The 23,917-nt window shown below is 50.1% G+C and overlaps 1 protein-coding gene across 1 annotated transcript in view; it reads left to right on the top strand.

Annotated features, from left to right (window-relative positions):
- Positions 1 to 2,223: 2,223 nt before the first annotated feature.
- The window catches only part of TMEM266 (transmembrane protein 266), a 92,413-nt gene continuing 70,719 nt past the window's right edge, over positions 2,224 to 23,917 (top strand). The window contains exons 1-3 of the mRNA XM_065872155.1: positions 2,224 to 2,237; positions 4,708 to 4,896; positions 20,968 to 21,122. Coding sequence (XP_065728227.1) covers positions 2,224 to 2,237; positions 4,708 to 4,896; positions 20,968 to 21,122 — 358 coding nt within the window. The remainder of the gene's footprint in view (positions 2,238 to 4,707; positions 4,897 to 20,967; positions 21,123 to 23,917) is intronic.

Below are 23,917 nucleotides of genomic sequence, written 5' to 3'. Positions count from 1 at the left end.
ACCACAGCATCCATTTATAGAAAAGTATACTCTATTTACCTAGTCTGGATTTTAAGAGGAAATCTTACACTCGGCCATCCAAATGCTTTCAACAGATCGTGCAATTTAAATTTATAAAACAGTAACTATGTCGATAAAAGCCAACACTACATGCCAGGCACTATTCTAGGTGTTCTACACGCATTAACTCATTTACTTAGTTCTATTATTATTCCCATTTTATAGGTGGACAAACTGAGGACAGAGGGCTAGTGAGTGGGAGCCAGCCTCTGACTATTTTTGGGACAGCAATCTTGAAGCAGATCTTATTTCCCTGCCCAGGGATTGAACCTAGCGGCTAGTCCACCAGGGGCTAGAGGCTAGAAGCAAAGTTCCCTGGTTCTTACCTCCTTTGAAAGCAAAAATGTTTCAAGGAGGCAAAAACTGCAAAACAGATACAGAGTTTATTATAAGAGGCACAGCACAACGGCATGGGAGAGCACAGAGAGAAACAGTTTATTTATTTTTTTGTTTTGTTTTGTTTTGTTTTGCGGTATGCGGGCCTCTCATTGTTGTGGCCTCTCCCGTTGCGGAGCACAGGCTCCGGACGCGCAGGCTCAGCGGCCATGGCTCACAGGCCCAGCCGCTCCGCAGCATGTGGGATCCTCCCGGACCGGGGCATGAACCCGTGTCCCCTGCATCGGCAGGCGGTCTCTCAACCACTGCGCCTCCAGGGAAGCCCAGAAACAGTTTATTTATCGAAGTCAGAAGCAAGGCAGAAATACACACCCAGAGAGGAGTGCAGGCATCCTGAATGAGGAGGCAGTAAAGAGGGGATTGAAATCACTTATATAGGGCAGTCCTTCTGGTCTTTGTTTACATTTGGCCAATTATCTTGTTTCTTTTCTCACACCTGACTGGCCCTGGGACCCTCCCCAACTTTTTGCACAACTTTTTGCTAGGATGGATCCCACCGCAGAGGCCTGTGGGGGTATGTCCATACTTATTATGGGGTGGCGCCCCCTCCCTTTTTGACCCCCAAGGAGCCTTCCTGCGCATGCGCAGACAGGGAACTTTTCCTTGACCTCAGGAGTGGTCATCTTATCTCTTTACTTCAGCAGAGCTCAGCGTCTGCCACTAGCTTTGTCCTTGAAGCGTCTGGGTGAGAAAAAAGCTTCCATTTTACTCCACTTGACAGACACCAGCTGTCCAGCCCAGGGGCCCATCTATCTCCTCACTCATGACCACAGGCAGGCTGGCTCTAGGGTGTGCTGCCTGTCTCCTGGAGAGACCCAATTGGGAAGAAGAGAGGAACACCTGGAAGAGTGGAGAGACAGAACTACCAGAGGAGAGGGAAATCTCAGGAGAAAGAAATTTCTGGGAAAATGAGATTTTTTAAAAAAATTAATTTATTTATTTTTATTTATTTATTATCTTTGGCTGTGTTGGGTCTTCATAGCTGCGCGCGGCTTTCTCTAGTTGCCGCAAGCGGGGGCTACTCTTCATTGCAGTACGTGGGCTTCTCATTGCGGTGGCTTCTCTCGTTGCGGAGCACGGGCTCTAGAGCGCGCGGGCTTCGGTAGATGCAGCGCGTGGGCTCAGTAGTTGTGGCTCGCAGGCTCTAGAGTGCAGGCTCAGTAGTTGTGGCTCATGGGCTTCGTTGCTCCGCGGCATGTGGGATCTTCCCGGACCAGGGCTCGAACCCGTGCCCCCTGCATTGGAAGGGGGATTCTTAACCACTGCGCCACCAGGGAAGCCCGGAAAACGAGATTTTTGAGACAAACCTGATTTTTGAGATTCCTAAAGCTGAAATATAAAGTTACCCTGGTTTTTCCTTGTCTATTTAGTAGAAAGAGCTGTGGTCCAACCTGGCTCTCTGTCATCTCTCTGTGACACAGAAAAGTTACTTTATCACTCTGGGCCTGTTTTTTCATCTCTAAAAAAGAGTAAAATTATGCCTATTGCTATCCGCTGTAGGTAATGGTAGGAATCTGTTCACTATTACTTTGAAGGAAAGTCCATATGGAAGAATGTTCTAAGGGCTTCCATTTTTAGATGAGCTTAGGAGGACTTTGGTTTGACATCTGAGTGTAATCAATTCCTACTATTCAATTATTTGTTTTCAGGGCACCACATTTGTATGCCTTATAGAACCCACACTTGGACATGCTGACATCAGGCTTCAAGACAGCTGAGCCCCACTAGACACCCAAAAAACCCATGGCTCTGGTTGCATCTTTCAACATGACCAGTCCGCAGTAAGTAGCATTGGGATCGGCTCTCTGTGGATACTGAGTTGGCACACAGGTTTGGGGGTACAGCCAATAGCTCCTTCCCCAGCCCTGTAGAGATGGAGGGGCTCCAGGTGGTTTTGTCCTTGAGCCTGACGTTAATGTGTTAAAATCTACTTTTTCTCAGAGTTACCTTATTCATGTCATCTCATCTTTTAGTTCAAATAGGCAGAGGAATTCTGCAATCCAAAACTGGGATTGTAATCCCATTGCTAATCCAGTGGGATTGCTAATATCAGATTGGCCGAAACAAGTCTCATGACTGAACACAGCATTAAGGGTGGAGAAATATACTCTTCCCTTTGATGGGAAGCTCCAAAGTCACGTGGCAAAGTGAGGGGTGCAGAGCAGAGCCACTGATACGTGTTGTCCACCATACTGTTCTTCATATTCAAGACCAGGGAGTAGTCCCAGTACTCAGGCTATAACTGTGAGACCTTCACTCCCCCTAAAGGAGGCCTTGTCTCCTCCTGCTGAGATGATCCATGGCCAGAGATGGTGCTGGGCCACCATGATCATTGGCAAGAGGGGAACAGAGGGCAGGAAGGCAGGAGTAGCTTATTCCATGCTTCTCAGAGCCACATCCTGTTAGTTTCAGAAACTCACCCCAGCCCTCCATGAACATCTCATTGATCAGAAAGCTCTACTTGTTCAGTTTGGCAGTCCACAGTTTCCAAAAGAACAAATTCGACCTAGCATCTACTTTTTGGGAAACATCTGGAAGAGCCAGGATTCCCCCCATGAACACCCACACTTTCATTTCAATTGTTGAGAAACACAGAAGCTTCACATCCTGTGACTGTTCTGTCTGAAGATCTTGAGTCATTCTGTAAATGCCACACCATGATGAGTACTATTATCTGTGCTTGACAGGTAGCAAAGAGCTAAGGTTTAAATAAAGCCTACAAAAGAGAAGTGGGGCATTGGAAATTACTTGGTGAATTCAGGTAATTTAGGCAGCCAATCTGTGGTGTTCAAGGAAAAATCCCACTTTTTTCTCAATTATCTGGGATGATTCAAGCAAAAGAGAAGTAGGCAGTTTCAGTTCCAAACTTTCTGGATAACTGCCACTGTGTATTATTGGTAAGCTTTCAATGGTGGTTGGAAAAATTTAGAATGTAGTACTGTCCAGCCAAGTGTAGGAACTTATCACTCCAGAGCCCCTCCCACCTGCTCCATATTTCTCACATCCATGTCAGATCACAGAGAAAGAATAGAGCCTCTATTCCACCTCTTCATGCTTCAGCTGGAGAAACTGAGGCCCCAGAGGAGGTCCGCAGAAGTCAGCATTGGAATCGACACCAGAGCCCCTGAACAGTTTATCGCAGACTGGGCTGCATTACAACTGGGCTCTCAGTGTTCCCTCAAATGTTTAATTTTTACTCCTCTCCACTGTTTGTCCAGAGGCACAAGACCCAGCCCCTCAGATTCTACAGATGAAATAGGGTCAAGGATGTGTTGGGGGAACCAAAGATGGCAGCCCAGGAAGTTAAAGGAAAATGATCCAGCCCACCACCTCCTCACGGTGTAGCTGTTGGTGTTTGGGAAGAAGAGTTCTTAGTTACTGAACACACTGCAGGATGTGTAATGTCCCCTTTCTTAGTTATGTCGTTAGTGACCTCCTTTGGTAATGTGACAGCCACAAATGCCTCCACCAATTGTCAAATACCCCTGGTGGGTTGGGAGGTAGTCCTGCCTCTGGTTGAGATGCCCTGTAATGCCAATGGAGTTGTGGGTTACTTGCAGTGCCCTAGGTGAGCCTGATGGTAACCTAGTAGGAGACCCAAAACCCCTCAGACATTTGTTCAAGTGACCCCCATTTCCTACTGTCAACCTTATAAAGGGAGCTGTAGTAGGACCAGTTTAAGTAGGAAGGGAGTGGCACCCAGAACAGCTGGCCCCTCCTGTCCTCACTGCCCCAAGGCTCACTTGGTCCCTACAGGCCTCCAGGTCGGCTCCCCAAGCACCAGCAGTACATCCAGTTGTGAACAAACACCTCTCTTCTCTATTGTGGTACAGATGGTAGAAACATTCCCGAGGACCTTTACAAAGAAACACGGAAGACAATTTAAAAGAATGTATTACTCCAACATAAAGTCTAGTTATTGAGAAGCCTAAAAGTCTAAGTCCTGGCTTTGCTGGTTGGCAGAGTTTCCATCTGGGTCTTTACCTCCCTTTGATGAAGGACTCTGCCCCCCAAACCTCATATTTTAAAATCTGAGCATGCTTTCACTTTTCCCCAGCTCGTGAGGGAGATGCGGCTGGTAGGACCTCAGTCCAGTCCCTGGGTTGGCCAGCGGGGAAGAATGGTGACCTCACACTTCCCCTGCCCTCCTCCAGCACAGATTCTGGTGCATTCTCCCTCTTTGCCTTGGGGAATGGAAAAATCATTTTGTTTTTGAGGGATGACTCTGCCCTGTTGCCATCCCCAACTCAGGCCTGCCACAGAAGGAGGAACTTCCGAAGTTGAGATCATCTCCCAACAAGTAGACGAAGAAACCAAGAGCATTGCTCCCATGCAGCTGGTGAACTTTGCCTATCGGGACTTGCCCCTGGCTGCGGTTGACCTCTCCACGGTGGGCTCGCAGCTCCTGTCAAATCTGGATGAAGATTACCAAAAAGAAGGGTAGGTGTTGGTACTGTTGAGTAGCTAAGACGTCTCTTGCATAACTCCCTGGGTTTCCATGGGTACCTACAGCGAGGCAGCCCAGAGGTGAGAGGTGCTGAATAGTAAGAGACCAGAAGTTCACGTCAGGCCACCCCGGCTCTTCTCCTCAGATATTGTTTCCTCAGAAAAAGGCTGTGGGCACAGAAAGTATCTGTCGCTGCTAGACAACCTATTAAGCGACATTTGCTTGGAACTCGGGGAATTATAAAATTAAAGGCTGTCACACTGCATAATAGCCCATCCAGTACTCAATCTGGATACCTGGGAATCAAGAGACCAACAGGATTTAGTGTGACTCACCCAAGGTCTCAGTGCCTATAAAGAATGGATTTAGAATATACTTTCTTTTTATCAAGTCTTCTTTCACCAGGGACGAGATGGGGAAGAAAGCATGTGTGCGGTAACATGCTAAGGGTGGGAGGGAATTTAGCACCATTCAGCCAGGAGCTTTGCAGACCTTAAAAAGGTCTGCTGCTTTTTCCAGTGAGAACAAATAGCATATGCTGGCCCCTGGTTCAAAGGAGTGGCCCCTACCTACTCCTACTTAACTGGTCAATCAGATTGGATGCCTTTGTTCAATCTGGACAGGGGAGACACAGCAGTGACACCCTCCATTCACGTGGGGGAAGCTGAAGGCTGGACAAGGGCAAGAAGAGGTCCTGGGGTCACAGGGCAGGTCAGACTTTCCCCAGCCCCACCCTGTTGCTCTTAGATATAGACTTTTAAACATTGGCCAGGAGCTTGGGAGCCAGTTCTGGGCCACTCTCCTTCCTCAGATGCCACCGTTAAATATTTTGGAACATGCTGACAGCTTTGAATATAAAAACGAAGGGTTGCCAGGTTATTTTAGAAGCAAGTGAGAAGCCTTAGCTACAATTAAATTTTCAGAGCTTGGATTCCCTGTAAGTGTTTTTGAAGGGCCTCCCCGCCTTCCTAAGTTAAATCGCCTAACAATTGTGAAACCATACACCTTTTGCAAAAACTTCACTCCAGTGGCTTTCTCTGAAAATATAATTTTTTCCAAGTACTGTGCTTAGAGTCAGCAAGGCATTGGAAACAAGGGTAGGCAAACGGGTTGGAAATAGTTCAGGGTGGCCTGGCAGAGGGTGGCAGCATTCTGAGCGTGGGCAGCACCATCCGACCAGCTTCTCCAGGTCTCCAGGTCCTTGGCTCCGCCAGAGATGTTGGCGGTCAAGCCTTCCTTGAGCACCTGGCTACTGTGCCACTGCCCTCTGGAGGTCAAAATTGGTAGTGCAGCCTGGTATCCTGCCCCAGCCATTCTCATGGACTCATTTCCCGCCCCACCAGCGCCACCTTTAGGCTCTTTTCAAGTTTATAGTCGGAAGGCAAGGAAAGAAGCGGGAAGACCTTGGAGGATCTAGTTCCAGACCCTATCCACACCTGCACCCTGTAGGCATACGCACCACAGGTGGTCCAGGCTTTGGGGGCACCACTCCTTAGCCTGAACTGGAGAAGGCAGAGTCTCTGCTTTGTCATTCCATTTGCTTCTGAATCAGGCCCTTGCAAGATTTCTTCTGAGCAGGGAGAATACAAATGGGATGCCTGCAAGGCAGAGAGGCTCTTGATTTGGTTTGAGTCTCCAGGTGTGCCCTGGAAAGCTGCTCCTGTTGGGTAAATAGGAAGCAGCCGGGTGAGGAGATTTGCTTCGCTGCTGGAGTTCTCGGGCAGCGGGCTCCATTGGCAGCTAGAGGGCTTCCTGGAGGAAGGAAGAGCAGGCACAGGACACAAGCCAGGTGACAAGGAAGCAGAACAAAAGCACACTGTGAAGGGGGGAAAAAGCCTCTCTTCACAAGCTTCTTGGCTTTTGCTGCATTTCCTGGGGTTTTCCCCAAATTTCCAACCTGGCCTTTTCTGAAATGATGCAAAACAACACGATTTACAGTTCTGGTAGGTCTTCGAAAAGCTTTGGTGTAAGTCTTGTCAAATACACCTCTTCCTACTAAGGGAAGTGTTATATATAGGAATGAATCTTTTCTGTAGGAAATGAAGGGACCTCAGGGACCCCAGCAAGATAGTGCCCAGCCACCCCACCATTTACTTCTTTTGAGCTCAGTGGTATTTCAGTGCTTTTAAGTTTCCCAGAATCTGAGAATTTTAGAGCTGGAAAAATCCTTAGAAAGTATATATTCTAAATATTCTAATAGGATAGCAGAGTCCAGAGAGTGGAAGGAACTTGCCCAAGGTCACACAGTGACAGAGACAAAATAGAGCCCTGGCTCCTGATCCAGGCTGGCACTACTGGGCTTCCGTTTGTCACCTGTCCCTTTACAACATCACAGTTGTGACTATGGTTAGCATGCATTGTACATGATACCGCTGTTAGGCTATACCGTCAAAGGCCCTTAACTTTTTGGCGTGCAGTCACTGAGATGTAGGTAAACCCCTAGGCACAGGTGGAAGAGTTTCATCTGTCTCAAGCTCCTTGACTTTCCTAACAGTGCTTTGTCCTTCTCGTGGACCTGCCTAGCAGATCTTAAATTGCAGAGCTATCTGTTGTCTACCCTCTTTGCTTCTACACACAGACTGCTGAGGGCTCAGGTAGGAAAGTCCGACAACTGTGCAGATTGGTGCTGTCTTGGTCTGGTGGGGCTGCCATAGCAAAGGACCACAGACTGGGTGGCTTAAACAACAGGTATGTATTTTCTCACAGTTCTGGAAGTGTGAAGTCCAAGACTGAAGTGCCAACAGAGTCAGTGGCTGGTGAGAGCTCTCTCTTTGGGCTGCAGACAGCTGCTTTCTCGCTGTGTTCTCACATGGCCATTCCTCATTGTGCATGAGTGGAGAGAAAGAGTGAGCTCTGGTCTCTTCCTCTTCTTATAAGGGCACTAATCCCATCATTAGTCATTAGAGGCCCCACCCTGACCTCATCTAAACCTAATTACCTCCCAGAAGCCCCACCTCCAAATACCATCACGTCAGGGTGGGGTGGGTCCAGTGCTTAGGGCTTCAACATACGAACTGGGGGGGTGGGGGGGGGAGGACACAAACATTCAGTCTATAAAAGCACCTCCCAGACTCAAGGCCTCCAGTCTCAACTTGCTTCTCAGTTTTGCCTGACAGTTCTCTGTGGTCCTGGTTAGCTTTCACTCCTGGTCCCCAGGTGGCCATTTCAGATTGTTTCCATTTCCCCCAAGCCTTCTCTTGCCCCCAGCAGATGACCTCCTCTCCTCCTTCTCTAAGAAAGTAGAAGCAGTCACAGATGAGCTTCACCCCACCCCTCAGTCCCTCGCTTCCTCCCTTCTAGGGCCAACCTCACCTCTGAGTTCTGATTCCTCTCCCCTCACACCTTCTCATGAACTGTGCTGCATCAGTTGCATCCTCACACTGACTCGTCACACACACAAGGTCTCTCACATCCCCCCTTGACTCCATGCCCCCGTTAGCTGCCACTATCTCTCTCTTCCTCTTTGCAGCCAAACTTCTTAAAAGCCTCATCTGCACTAGCCATGCCCCCTTTGCTCTCTCCCATTCATTCCTCAGCCTGCTGCAGTCCAGCTTTAGCCCCATCCACACCGTGGAAACTGCTCTCCTCAAGGTCATCAACGGCCTCCGTGTTGCTAGGGTCCTTACACTGTCCTCTGTCCAGCATTTGAAAACGTCATCCACTCCCCGCCCTTGAAACACAGTCTTGTGTGTCCTCTGCTCTATCACACTGTCTGGATTTTCTTCCTACCCCTCTGGCTGTCCATTCTAGGTCTTTTAAAACTTGTTCTTTCTCTGCTTTGTCCTTAGATGTTGGGGTTCTTCATTTTCTGTCTTTGGCCAGTTTAGCTCTACTAATTCTACCCACTGGGTAATTGCATCCACCCCCATAACCAAAATTCACATTCTTCAGCTTGTAACTTTCAAAGCTGAGTCTCTAGCACAGCTGCTCGCTCTCTCTCTCTCTCTCTCTCAAACTTCTGGCTCACATCCAACTACTTCCTGGACATCTCCACAGGATCCCAGACACACCTAGAATCCTAACAAGTGTCTGTGGAATTATCTGTTCTTCTACCTCTGAGTTGGCTGCATATTTGAGCAAATATTGAGCAAATGTTCTTGTCTCCACCCAAGTCATTGCTAAAAATAGTCTTTTTGGTGACAGCACTTAAATCCCGCCTGAGGAACCATTATCTGCCCAACCAGGACTTCTGACCATCTCAAACCCAACAAGGCCCCAAACTGAACTGTCTTTTCCTAAAACGTATTCTGTCTAGCCCCAGTCAGTGGATCTAGACTTACCTGGCTGGCCTCCCCAACGCATTACCAGAGGGAGTCACATGTGCATGTTGGCTCATTTACAATGACCCTCAGCCTCCTTCATGCCTCAACAGGAGCCAGTGGCTTCCAAGACACCAAAGATCCGTGAAGCCAGTTGGTCAGGCATAGTCACCACTGGAACTTGCATCCTTCTTCCTCCCCTGCTCTGGCTCCCTCTTGTCCATGTTCCACTGCCCATTGAAGCCGCTGACACTGACAGTGTCCACTGTGGGAACACTAGTGCCCAGTTCAGGGCCTTTCAGAAGCCACAAGGCCACAGGATGCCCATGCAAGGTGGGCAAGAAAAGCCTCCCCTCCCCCCAGATTCTGTACCAAGCTATCAGTGAGCCCAGAAGTGTCTCTGCTTATGGCCACTGCTCCAGTCCTATTTGCTTCTGGCCTTCACTTCTCTACACCCAGGTCTCCGGTTCAATCCAAGGGGCTGCACTGACACATCATGCCAGCTACACCATCACCATCACCATCATCATCACCATCATCATCATCATTATCATCCTTTCCCTCCTTGCATCTTCCCCCCAGCCATGCTCCTCCTCCTGCAATAGTGGTAAAACACGGATCTCCATGAATGTCTGCAGATGTGAACAGAGAGAGGAGGGGGAAGGGGAACAGAGGACGTTCTTGAGCACTTCTGAGCCCCAGCTGAGCCAGCCACAACGCCCCACTACATCGGTACCCTGAGAGAGCAGCTTAATTCCTTCTCCTTCGTCCTCATGTTCTGTCATCTCCAAGTCCTGTACCTTTCTACTGCCCTAATATCTCTCCACTGCATCATCCTTCTCACAAAGGATTGGTAACCCTGTCAGCCAGGTGCTTTGGACTGCATACCACAGGAAGCCTATCTCAGACTCAGACAATGAGGGTTTTCATCAGCCCATGGCCCATGGAGCCCAGAGCTAGGGCAGCTTTGAGGTTGGTCCAGACCCTCAACAGTAGCAACAAGGACCAGATTCCTTCTATCGGTCCACTCTGCTGTCAACAGTGTTAGCTTCATCCTGATGCTGTAAGGTTCCCCTTATTTTTTGAGGGCTACCCTTGGTAATCTGGCCACATCCTTCTTCATACATGTCTGGCAACAGAGAATGGCTACCCATCATTCTCTTTTAAGAGCAGCAAAGAACTTTCCCAGAATCCTTTAGTTGCTCTCTCCTCATGTCCCATTGGCTAGAATTGGGTCACATGGTAAGGGGTATGGGAATCCACAGCCCAGTCAGGGCCACCCCTTGAACTGTGTCATTTCCCAAAACACACTGCTGTTTACCCCATGGGTCAAGGGTGGGATGGATATTGGAGAATTGCCCGCAATACACCACAGTCTCTAAGAAAGCCAAGCCTCCATTCATAGCTTTTGATCCAGAATTAGAACTTCCCTTTTTCCTTTCTAGTCAGTGTTTGATTTGGAAAAGATCTAGAAGCATGTCTGCCTTCTCAGACTGTTTCTTCAGTAACTTGGTTGGCTCGATTATTTCGCTCAGATACAGTTTGAATTGTGTCCACTATCCCAGGGGACAACGCTTTGTGTTTCCATGTAACCAGAGCCCCTTCTGCCTGGTTGCCTTTGGACATCACCCCATTCAACAGTGGGAAAGTTAGACACAGAACTGCTTCTCAGTGAACCAACTGTCCACCTTTGGAAGAGGGACACTGGGTTTGCAGGAAGCTAACTCATGGCACAGACTGGGAGTTCTACTCTTTCTCAACCAGCTACACTACATTGAAGGCCTGGTTGGTTTGCAGGGTCTGGGCTAGACAAGAGGCCACAGCAGGCAGAAAATTCGGAGAAGCGCAGAACCTCCACCCTCGGGAAGCTCACAGCCGATAGGAAAAATGATGGTGACAATATATGTGTGAGGAAGGCGGTGAAGGCAAGGGTCATCACCCCCTTTTATAGAGGACACTCTGTGGGCCACATCGAGAGATAGTGCTACCCATCTTTTTAGTGGAAATAGGGTACAGAGAGGGACATGGAAGAGTAGGTATGATAGTCTTTGTCAAAATATAAAAACAAAGTAAGAAATGAAAGATATTCAGCCTTTTGTAATTATTTACATTTTAGGGTTCTAAGAGGTCTGACCTGATTGGTCAGGGCCAGACCCCCAGATGGGAGAAGCTTAGAGGAAGGCTGGGTAGACAGAAAGGGATGTTATTGCCTGGAGATGATGCCAATGGCACATTTCTGCTGGAACTTAACAATCAGAGAAAGAAAACCTAATGGTTTTGAGATGTCAGGCTAGGAAAAGATGACAGGGTCCAATATAGCAACATCTTTAAATAAGGACTGAAATAATTTTAGATATGCCAGCAAAAAAGGCTGGAGGCAAAGAGGGAGGAGGGGAGGTACCCCCTGAGCCATAACCCCCAATTCCCTTCTCTTTTCCCATACTGTCCAGCCCAAGGACCATCCCCTCCAGAAAGTCTTCTGTCTCCCACCCCACCCAGGCCAGAGCCTCACCTTGGTGCACCCATAGCCCTTGACCTTCTTCTATCTCAGCACTTATGACACTGAACTCTACTCTGGTACTGGACCAAGTGCTCCCTCAGGGCAGAGATCAGATCCTTTGAGCCTGGAACGTGAGGAGTGTTGATTAAATGAAGGAATGACTTGAGCGAGTGAGTGGATGAGTGAGGCTGGGTTAAGATAAGGATTAGAAGAGAAGCGGAAGGCCACTTCCATTTGGGGAGAGTTGGGGGCTGGCTCTAGACCTGTGTGGCATCCAGGAAGAACCACAGGAAGGGACCAGGCTTCTCACTCCCCACAACTCAAGGCCATGGTCTGTGGCTGGCCCACCTTTGAGCATCCCTGCTAATTCCACACCCCCTCCACAAAGTCATCCTAAAAGAAATAAATCAGATTTGCCTCAGAACATGCCCACTTCGCTTAGTACAATCTTAGCATCCTTTTAGAAGAAGGGAAGGCTTTTTGGGGTTCAGGGTTAAAAGGCATTTCCATCCCTGCCATGACCTTTGCACTTTGCAAGTGCAAAGTCCAGAAGTTCTGCATCACGTGGCTTGTGAAGTCTTTGATTCATTTTTCCCTCAAGGAAGAAAAAAAGTTAAAAAGAGCTTCCTTATTCCATTTGCTTGATGCCAAGGAGATTTGTCTCTAATAAAATTCTGCCTCTTCCTCTGGCACACCAGCTGTCCCTGGACCCAAGCTGACCCTGTGACCCACGACTCTTTATATTTTTTGTAGGCTTAGGCTTCCATGAGGGTTCTTGATGTCCCAAACAGGAAATAAAGGTTTGATTCAGATCAAAAAGTATTTTCTGGTAAGCACAGGTGAGCCTATTTCCTGTAGTCCAAGAACTGCAAAGATTTTATATTGATTAAGAAGACAGTAAGTCCACAGATACATTATTTCTTAGCGAAATAAACCTCTTGTCCCCACCTACTCACAGGGCAGGGTGTACAGCCTCTGGAGAGCACTAGGTGGCGGCAGAGCACCTCTGACCACCTTCGCGTGGGTGCGTGAGCGCTGCGTGGAATGGGGTGGGGGACTTGAAGCCAAGGCCAGGTCGCCCAAGGAAAGTGAGCTGACTTTATGGGATTTGGGGGTCTCCAGTCATCTGCGGAGGCCCTTGAGATCTGAACTTTAGCCAAAGAGAAGAAGAGGGAGCTGGCCATCCCGGGATTTGCCAAGCCACATCTCAGAACCAGAGAGAGCTGGACAGAGAAGTGGGCGTGGGGTGTGCCTGAAAGCCGTAGCCCACTGGTTCCCACCAGGGTAGGAAGCTGACCTCATTCGGGCAGCCCTGCCTACAAAGCATAGCGTGAAGGAGACTCTCAGGCTTCTGGCCAGTTCCCAGAATTGAGGACTCGAGGTGGGAGAGGGTCTTGTAGCCCCTTGGTCCAGCAGGGCCCCACTCCCTCCCTTGAGTAGGCTTGAACCCCATGGAAGCCCTTCAGAGATGTGTGGGCAATGCCCTGGGTTCCCCCAAGTAGGGGCGGCCAGCCGATGGTGCGTATTAGCTATTGTGTTCCCAGAGGGGGTTGGTGGCTCGCCAAGCGGGTGACAGCTCCTGGGCTGGGCTCGTGCCACCACACCCTGCTGTCTCTCCCAGCGCTTGCATTTCCCAGGGTGCAAGAAATCTGAGATTCTGGAACAGGAACATGTCAGACTCCCGTGACCCCAGCTGCACACAGCCCTCCTCCCTCCCTCCGCCCCAAGGCAGTGGGGCTAACCTTTAGCTCTGATTGCAGAACGGAAGCTGCTCGTATGGGAACTTCAATTTCTTCAGTTCCCCCAAGGGCTGGGAGAGTCACCTCTGACCTCCAACCTGAGAGTCCTTGCGACTGCAGTGTGTTGTGTGCTCGCATTTCTGGGTGTTTTGTGCTGCTGTGGCTTGCCTCTTAGAATTGGGTACAGGAACAAAGGGGATGCTTGACAGTGCTTTTCCTGCTCTTCTGGTTCTCCCTGCGAGAGTGAGAAAGAAGTCCAAGGGTGTCCCTGTGGGTGTTGGGTTGATGGTTCTCATGGGTGGGTCTTTGTCTCTCTGAAGAAGTTCTGCACATGTGAGCTCATTTCCTTCTCCTGCCTTTTCCTCTCCCTTTTTGTGTTTAGCTTTTCAGGGTACTGGGGCAAAGAGCTCATTGCATAGTCTGAATTCCCTTATCAGGCTGCGGGCTCCATGCGGATGAAGGCCCTGGGCACTCTACAGTGCCTGGCACTTGTTGAGCGTGTAATGACTACGTGCAGAATGGAACGGATGTCGAAACTGCCCATATCTAGATGATTAGTCCCTTTTCTGATGCTCACAAGCCTAAATCATCATAGTACATACGAATGGTAGCCGTGTCGTAAGCGTTGTGTTATGGGCTTTATGTATGTTATTTTTAGTATTTTAGAACAACAATTCTGCAGTAAGATAGTCCTTATTCCCATTTGGGAGCTTAGGAAACTGGGGATCAAAGATCGCACTCAGAGTTCAGGCAGCGGTGGGGCTACAGTTACCACCAAAACCTAGACAGTTGGAAGGGTCTGGCTTTCCCCATTGTTTGTCAACAGAGAAAAAAATAGAAGGAATTGTCTTTTAAAACTACTAGATGAGTTAACATTTGTAAAGTGCTCGGAATAGCATACATACATAGTAAGTGCCTTATAAGTGTTTGCTAAATCAATAAAAATAAAACCCAGGTCAGTGCCAGAAGATGGATTTAAGTCAGCTTCGTGGCTTTCTCTGACAGTATTTTAATCCTCGGGAATAAATACAGTAAAGAAAAATCAAGTGGGGCCATAGGATGTTCTGCTGACAAAAACACCACCAGGTCTGTGGCTCCAGGCAGCAGGTGTTTAGCATCACAGAATTGGAGCATCTCAGGGCCTGGACGGGTCTCAACTGCCCGGTCCCGGGGTTTGAACTCGGATCCCAGGTATCCTTAGAAGACCTATCAGTGAGAATCAAGGGGTCCGTGCACCCCTTGGAATGTTATGCACAGTATTGTGGTTTTGTGCACTGTTCAGGTATGGGGCCACGGTTTTCATGCCCTGGAGAGCTCTGCAACGCAGAAGGGTTCTGAGGCTCTGATCTAGCAGTGCCTCCCAAGGTCATAGTTGAGACAGGTTGGGGAGGCTCAGCACCCCAGACTTCATTAAGGCTTCAACTACACGCCCTTTCTTTGGGGACTTGATGGATGGAAATCTCCATTGAGTAGGACTGGCAGGCCATCTGGTCTGGCCACCTACTGGGAAATAAGCTCTTCTGTGATCTTCTGCCTCCTCCAGGGACATCATGACTGTCCCCTGCCTGTGGACTTTGCAAGCAACTTGGGGGTCTCCACAACCCCCATACCTCGCCACCGCCCCTTCCCCCCATCGTGCATCCTCCCAGCCACGCCAGCCTGGCAGCCACACTGTGGATTGCCAGGGTGGGAGAAGCCAGACCCCCCCCCCCAGGAGCAAACACAGCCCCTGCCATCCTGGCACTGCACAGAGCAATTCTGCTCTACCTTTCAGAACGGGGCTGTTTCAGTGCCAGGCTTGGGAATGCTGCCTGATGGAGCAGTGACCTGGAGCCGCCTCCTTCTGGGCCACTCTCGTGGCTTGACCTCATTAAAGGATTCATCAGAAACTTGCCAGAGTTCATTTTAATATTCTAAAAGTTATCCTCTCCAACTTTTATGAAGACACCTAAGTATAGAAAGCAGAAGAAGTAAGGGTACTCGGCCTCTCCTCCCTCTCCAGGGTTTCTCTGAGGCCGCAGGAGTGACGGGTGCACCCACACAGTAGAACAGTCACCTGCCTGCCAGGAGATGCCATCTGGTTGGTATTTACAGACTTTGGCAGCCGAAGCCGGCCTCCTGGAGCTGTCCCCTCGCTGCCACTGCACCGATAGGAAATTGAGAGACGCCTGCCCTCTGGTGGTGATCCTGGGGATAATGCCACCCTGAAAACCAGCTCTAGGGCTTTGATGGGCTGAACGCTCAAGAGATGGAGGAAGGTGTCTTTTCTAATTAAAGAGTCAATGCTGATTTCCCTTTTGACCCATTAAACTCCTTGAGTCATTATTTAATCACTCAGGGATATTTTGAAGCTGGAAAGATTCTACTTTTCTACTAAAACCCAGTCTCCTAGGAATATCTGAGTCATTTGAATTTCAGAGGAAATGTTATTAGTAGCTGGGACTTCCAAACACTGGGGCAGCCAGAAAGTCTTCTGCTTCATCCAAGCCTCTTTTCTGGAGTCTTGGGGTCCATGGTCCTGCTCTTCAAGGAGCTGGAAGCCCAGAGCCTGCTTGGACTCTGGCTTCAGCCTCAGGTCTGGGCTAAGAAGCCCTCGATGCCCCCAAACACATACACTCAGTCTCAGTGCTACTTTCTGCTCCCCAGGGAGCCTACCTGCTTCCCCATTCCCTCAGTGTTGGGTCCTGCACCTCGGCCCCAAGGGCTGGCTGGGGACCTGCTTGCCTTCACTGCTTCATCTCTCCTGCACCCAGACTCCCTTTGCCATGCCCTGCCCACCTCCTGAGCTACCCGTTACCTCTTTTTAAATCCAAAGCAGTGGTTGTCACCTAAATCACCCAGGATCTCACTGAGATGCAGACACTTTGCAGTGGGTATGGGAAGGCCCAAGAGTCCGCATTTCTGACAAGGTCCACGTGATGCTGATGCTGCTGGTCTACGGAGCCCACTGAGCGTCAAGGACCAAGGACAGTGGTTCTCAAGCTCAGCTGCATGTGGGAATCACCTAAGGAGATCAAAACATGCTAAGGCCTGGGTCCCACCCCATAGTGTGTGGTTTGCGTGGTCTGGTGTGTGGCCCAGGCACTGGGATTTTTAAAAGCTCTGTTAGTGGTCCTCGGATCAGCCAGGGTTGAGAACCACTGACCTGGAAACAGATTGCAGCCCCCCTGCCGCCACTCCTCAGCCGCTACTGTATCCCTGGACACCATCCTTTCTTGGATGGGTGGTCTCCCTCCATCCGCTTCAGTTGAGCCCTCCCCTGTGTGTATTGTCCTGGGGTTCACATAGACTGTGTGCAAATAGCACCCCTTGAACTTGTGCACAAAGGGGGTTTCAGGAAGTCACCCCCAGACGGGCATGGTTGAGGGGTTTGTAGTGGAAGGCAGAGCAGAGGTGGGGGGAACCACTGGGCTGGTGCGGCAGTGGAAGCACAGGACCAGGGCAGTGAGTATGGGCTCCACTTTGCAGCTGCCTTGGGCTTTTTTGGGAACTGCGTTGGTTGCCCCCTGGGCTGTGGGAACACCTGCAACACCTGCTCGGGGTGGGGTTAGGTCAGCTGCCCCCAGCCCTGAAGGGGAAGCCCTTCTGGGTGAGGCCTACCCTGACCACCTAGTTTAAAATGTCACCCTTCATGCCCCCCTTTTCTCCCACAGTACCTACCACCCTGTAGGACACCATCTCGTTTCCTAATTCGTTATGTTTGTTGTTTGACCCTCACCCACTGGAATGTCAGCTGCCCTAGAGCCGTGGCCTGTGTTGAACACAGTGCCTGACTAGTACATGGGGTGTCTGGCGTTCACTTGACTTCCAGACCTTCCCCTCCCTGCCTGGTTTCTGAGTGCTGCCACCTTCCTGGCCCCTCCCTGGCTGCTTCCCGAGGCCGAGGAGCGCCGTGGTGCCAGGGCAAGGCTTGCATTGCCAGCTTTGGACTATTGCACCGACTGCTTCCCAATAACCAAACCTGGGTCTGCTTAGGAAGTTTTTCTGATCAAACAAGAAAATGAAAAGCAACATCTTTTCTTCTTTTTTCTGGCTGCGCCTTGCAGCACGCGGGATCTTAGTTCCCCAACCAGGGATCGAACCCAGGCCCCCTGCATTGGGAGCGTGAAGTCTTAGCCACTGGACCGCCAGGGAAGTCCCAAAAGCAACATCTTAACATTTGAAGCTGCAACATAAAATGACTTTTCGTTCCCATGGAGAGGCAGGTCAAGTGTGGAGTCTCCTTTTTAGAGGGAAAGCCTGCCACTTGAAGAAACAAATGGTTTGTTTCATCCCTTTCTCCCCATGGGACCTTCCGCTCAGGGTAGAAGGCCCGGTCTCTGAGGGATGCACCCCACGCTTCTGGGGTGCACAAGACACAGATGAGATCAGGTGCTCCGCTTCTCACACTGGACGTGCAGGCGAGTCTTCCCCTGGTTGCTCAGCCTGGCACCAGCCCAGGCAGACGGCTTTGGCAGCTGCCCTTTTCATTATCACTGCGGAGGGTGCTTGCCTCCGATTTCAGGTGACAGTGAAATGGCATCAGTGTAGGGGCCACAGACGATTGGACTGGGTTTTAGAGAGGATGTGGAATTGGAGCTGGGTCTCCTTTGGGAACCGGGGAGGAGGGCAGGAGGGTAGGAGGCCGCAGGAAACTTCCAGAGGGAGTGCCGAGGCAGCTGGAGGCTGGGCGAGAACTGGGGTGAGAGGTGCGAAAGATTAAAATAGGGCCAGCGGAAGGGGACGGGGATGTCACACTATGGGAAAAGGAGGGGTGACACTCTCGGGATGCATCAGGAGGAGAGGAGGTCAGCCAAGTAATGATGGCCAAAGGTACCTTACAATTCAAAGGGTCTTTCATAGGCAAAAGCATACACAGCTGATAGCACCTGTGGGTGGAGCCTCCAGGATTCTCTGTGCCAGGTAGGGCGCGGCTGTCCCTGACCACTCTGGTCCTTCTTTCCTGGTCTCCTGGACAGACACGCTCAGTCCTCCCACAGGTGTCCTTCACGTGGTCTTTCCTTTCCTGACACTGTCTTCTAATCTGTATCCCAGGGATCCCATGCATTCCTCTGACCAAATCCCAGCCACCCTCACCAGGCCCCCTCAAGACCCCTCTGCTCTGAATTTAGGGCTGTCAGTTTAGCAAACAAGAATAGAGGACACCCATTTAAATTTGAGTTTCAGATAAACAATGAATAAATTTTTTTAGTGTAAGTATATCCTATACAACATTTGGGACATACTTATACTAGAAAATCGTTGATAGATTGTTTACCTGAGATATAACCCTGAGATATAACTGCTTGTCCCGTATTTTCTCTGGCAACCCTACTGAGCTCCACATGGTATCAGTCTGGGGTTTACCCTGTAGCCTGTTGCTTTTGGGTGGCCCTCGTGAACCTGCAGGAAGGTGGAGAGAAGTGGTTCCACGGGGGACTTTGAAACCCATCTGCAGCGCGTGAAGCAGGCCTTCATTGATGGCCTTCTGTCTGGCCTCCGCTCACCTCTGTCCCCCAGTCTTCTGCTTGTCCTCAGTGAGAACCCTCTCTTCTGCCTGGCAGCTCTCCTCGCTTCTCACCCCATGCTCTTGGCCATGGGCGAGGGTGTCCCATCAATCATCCTCTGCTTGTCCAAAAATGCCTCCCTCCTCTTCCCCCGTCACCTGAAAGCCAAATTTCCTTGAAGAGCCATGAGCTTTGTCCCACTTTCCAACAGCTGGGGCCTCCTTCAAGCTTTCCCTTGATGGACCATGGGGAAGAAATCTCCCTGAAGCACCTACATTATTCCTTCGAGGAGAAGGGAGCACCTCAAGGCAGAGCTCCCCTTTCCAGAGACACCCTCGGGATCTTCAGGGATGGGTACCGGCCGCTTTGCAGCAGGCTCCAGCCAATTGCTCCCTCTGGACAGGAAGGACAGTGGGTGACGGCCGAATCTTTGGGCCATCAGATAATTTATCATCATCATCACCATCACCATCAACTACATGGTGCTTTACAGGTCAGATACATTTTCTCATTTAACTGTCAATAACCCTGGAGGCTAAGGAGTTTTACAGATGGGGAGGCTGACGTCCGGAGTGCCTTTGACATGGCCCCGGGAGGCTGAAGGCCAAGCCAGAAGTGAGGACTCCCCAGCCAGTGCTGTCTCTGGTGTTCTAGGGCACCTAATTCTTCCTCATCAAGGCAGGCAGGCAGGTCCAGCTTGTAAACAACCCACCAAGGCAGTGAGGTTTGACTTCACCATCCCCATGCCCCCTTAGAGGCACCCCCTTTTCACCAGGATCTTGTGTTCCTGAAGGGAGGGGATCAAATGCCCTAAGGGGCCCACCAGCTCTGAGATTCTGTGTCTTCTCTCCACTTCCAAACCTACTCAGGAAAGATTTCATTGTTGGTGGCCTCATGTCTATGTGTGAACGTTCGCGATCATCTAGTCAAAGGTTTCCCAAAAGATGGTCCATAGAACACTAGTCCCTCCAGGTGCTACATGACAAAAGGGTGCGTGGGCCAGTGAGTTTGGGAAAAACTGATACTGTAATCCCTTTTGGAGCACAGTGATACATGATAGCATATTAATGGCACTAAAAGGTCCTGCAGAGAAAAATATCCACTTAACTTTTTTTTATAATTTTAAAAAATTTTTATTTATTTTTGCCTGCACTGGGTCTTCGTTCCAGTGCACGGGCTTTCTCTAGTTGTGGCGAGTGGGGGCTACTCTTCATTGTGATGCACGGGTTTCTCATTGAGGTGGCTTCTCTTGTTGTGGAGCGTGGGCTCTAGGCGCATGGGCTTCAGTAGTTGTGGCTCGCGGGCTCCGTAGTTGTGGCTCACGGGCTCTAGAGCGCACGCTCAGTAGTTGTGGCACATGGGCTTAGTTGCTCCGTGGCATGTGGGATCTTCCCGGCCCAGGACTCAAACCTGTGTGCCTTACATTGGCAGGCAGATTCTTAACCACTGAGCCACCAGGGAAGCCCTATCCACTTAACTTTGACCCAAATTTTCTAAAACTTATCCAACCCTAGTAACTTTTTATTGAGTAACAATCATTAACTTTCTGTGGAACTAGCATTCCTTACAATCTACTTTGAGAAACAGGGATCAGTTCAAATCTTTCCTTGTATAGCTGAAAAAACAGAAAATTCACTTACGAATTCATTGAGCATTTATTAGAGGTGGGCTGAGGGTATCCTAAACGCAGAGCCTGTGCTAGGTTCTGAGACTTATGCGGAAGTATAATATAATAAGTGTAATAATAATAATTCATGCAGCACTTACCACATAGCCAGGCTCTCCACTAACCTTTGTGGTCTTCCATCTTTACAAGAAGCCTACGAGATGTGGTTTTGTACCCATTTTAAAGATGAGGAGACTGAAGCACAGGGAGATGCTGTGAGCTGCCCGGGTCAGCCTGTATACCGAGCTCCATCTCTTAATGAGATGTTTCCGGTCTTCATCATTCTACCTAGTGGTCCCTTGAAGAAAGCTGTGTTTCATCAGGAAGCACAGAGCCGGGGATGTGTTGAGAGCAGGGCTGTGGTGGGGACGTCACCCCTTCTCAGTGCCTCCTCCCCCACTTTTGTCCCCGCAGGTCTACCTGGCTGAAGCCGTGCTGTGGGAAGAGAGCAGCCGTGTGGCAGGTATTTTTGCTCAGTGCAAGTGTCAACAGTTTCCTGGTAGCCTGTGTAATATTGGTGGTGATTCTCCTGACTCTGGAACTTCTAATAGATATAAAGCTTCTCCAGTGTGAGTAGCAAGAGAGATACATATGTAAATACATATGATGTCAATATTCCATGTGCATCCATCAGGGGTCCCCAACTAGCAGTGTGATCTGCCCCCAGCCTGACGGCACTGCCCACCCCGGCCCCATGGCTCATGGGTATGACCACTGGGAGGAAAGCATCTGGCAGCTTCTCTCCCCGCCACCCCCAGCATCGCTTTGCCCTGCTCCGCCCAATGTGGCCTCTTCACTCCCCTTCCCCAGCATTCCATGATCAGAAACTGATGAGATCCAAAATGTTGGGGACCCCTGTGTGCACCTTTTTTTTTTATTGTTCCCATTTGGAATTTTCCAGGTTGGAATTTGCTGTAGCTTAAAGAGAGTTCCCATGTGTGGAGGCGTCTCACCTTGTAGTAACTAATAATGACAGCAGCCACAATGACGCTATGATTCCTTGTATTTTTATCCATCTGTAAGTTGGCAGTGTTATTTATCTATAACGTGATCATTTTGAAAGCACTTCTCCATGTATTTGACCCTAGCAGCGACCCTATGAGACAGGCAAGACTGGTATTTTCCCTTTTTATGGATTTGGGAATTAAACTTGGGAGAAGTTAGACTTTCCCTAGTTGAGAGATATTAGAGCTGGGACTTCAAGCCATCAGGCCAGTTTTCTTTCCCAACCTGGTCCTCTTGGTGTTCGTCCTAGTTTCATGTTCACGGGAGCCTGACGCACATGGCAGCAGATAGCTTGTCTGCCACCTCTTCTGTCCTTCCAGGTGTCCCTTGGCAGCACGTCTGTCAGAGCAGAGGGCCCTCTTCCTGCCTCCCACCCTGTAGACCCCTGTTTGGTGCACCAGCAGGGGGCCAAGGGTCTTGACTCTTGGCTTTGGCTGAGTGAGTGGTTTCTGGTAGAGCTCCTGGTTCCCCAGAGGTCCCCCAGTCAGAAGACGGCTCATTCAAGTGCAAATTAAAAAAAGAAATGAAATTGTTGACCGCCCCCAACCCGAGAGATTTCCTTTCCTGCCATTGGCCAACTTCCAGGACTGTAGATCTGGCCGCCCCCGGACCCATTCAGTCATCTTAGACTTATTCTCAAATGCCCCCAGACCCTTTACTGGAGTCTCTGTATTCAGGGTCCGTCCTATTCAGGGTTCCAAGTCCTATTAGCCTTACCTACTCTCTGAGAGAGGATGGCGGGGAGTGCAGAATTGCTTTTGTCTGATAAGCCTCGTTGGCTTTTGTACAGCTGGTGGCCCCTTGGTTCCAATCAAAGTATCTTCCAGCAGAAAGTGACTAGCACTGATTTTACAGTCAACCTGTCTTCAATTAAACCATGTTGTATACTTTCCCTCCTACTCATTGGTATGTCTGCTTTTTATGAGGTCTGACCATAACAGAGTCATTCTTTCCTGGGTTATACTTGGGGCTCCTGGCCACTCAGGCATTGAGTAGAACTGAGAACACGGCTGACACTGGAATTTTGCTTAAAACTAAGCATCCAGGAGATTGATTTTGGTGGGAGATCCACTAGCAGCTCATAAAAGGCATCTTAAATTCCATAAAATGCACAATCAGAGATTTATTGCTCTTCTAAAGCAAACCATAAAAAAAGGCACAGGAATTCATTTGAGAAATAATGGGGAGAGATTTTATGCTTCCAGAATCATCTGGAGGTCTTTTCAGAGTCACACAGGCCTCAGCCTCCCGGTTCCCACTCCTATTCATGTGACCCAGGACGGAAAGAATCCACAGTGTGGCAGGACTTGCCTTCTGAGGCTCCTATTGGTCCAAAGCCAGGAACCCCAAAGTCTCCCACTTGGAACCTGTCTTTGAAGCCTCCTACCCCCAGGACATGCTCCAGGACCTTGTTTCCACCCACCCCCAGGGCTTGCCGATGTCAGAGCTTTGGGGGAGGCTGTGGGTTCCTCTCTTTTGGCCAGCCCACCCCACTGATAGCTCTGGGCATCTTTCCTTGTCCCCCAGGGGATCTGAGCTGCGTGCTGACCAGAGGGAAGTGTGCTGCCAGCTGCATTCCTGCACCTTGTTTTAGTCCTGCCCCACTGTCTGGGGACGTTCTACCAGTATCTCTTTTAGGCTGGCCCTCTGAGGGGGCATCCCCTCCCACCCACTCTCCATCAGAGCCCACCTGACCTTGTCCTGGGCCCCAGCACCCTACTTTTGGCCTCACTCCCTGATAAACTATGCTCCGCTACAGCTCAGAGGCTGGTCACAGCCCCTGTATTGTGAAAGGGCCTCCCAGAGGTGCTGTCTTAATGCCAAGAATTGCCTGGTGGAAGGTGGGGTGGGAGCTTTCAGTGGCCGATAGCTCTCCCCGCTCATACTCTGGCGTCCGGAGGCGTGGCAGCCCCCAGCTGCTCGCTCTGCCACTTTCGGGAGGCTGACACCCTGCCCCACCACTGGTGTCCTCGCCAGTCCCGGCTCCTGCCTTCTCCCCCAGAAGACCCTGGCTGACGCCGCCATCTCAGCCACTCAGAATTTTCAGAATGAGAAGAGTAAGCTTGCCTTAAGCCCCACTCACAGTGCACAGTGCTTTGGGGGTGAATTGTGGGGATTTCTGGAAGCTCAACTAGATCTGACTGAAGCTGCCCACCCAGGTCTGAGATGTCTTCCTGCTCCCTCTGGAAGGCTCCCCTGGAAGGCTTCTTTCTGGGCACAAAGCCCACGGCGGCTGATGGGACTGAGCTGGAGCTCCGAGAGGCAGCCCGTTGGATGGAGGGAAGAACAGCATCACCGGCCCACCAGCCTCCCACCACCTCCATCACAGACACCCCTTAAAGCTGCCTGGTGTTCTCTG

Source organism: Phocoena phocoena, chromosome 2, assembly GCF_963924675.1.
Source record: "Phocoena phocoena chromosome 2, mPhoPho1.1, whole genome shotgun sequence".
NCBI lineage: Eukaryota > Metazoa > Chordata > Mammalia > Artiodactyla > Phocoenidae > Phocoena > Phocoena phocoena.
Note: the sequence above shows the minus strand (reverse complement) of the source record. Positions and strands in the feature narration are given on the sequence as shown.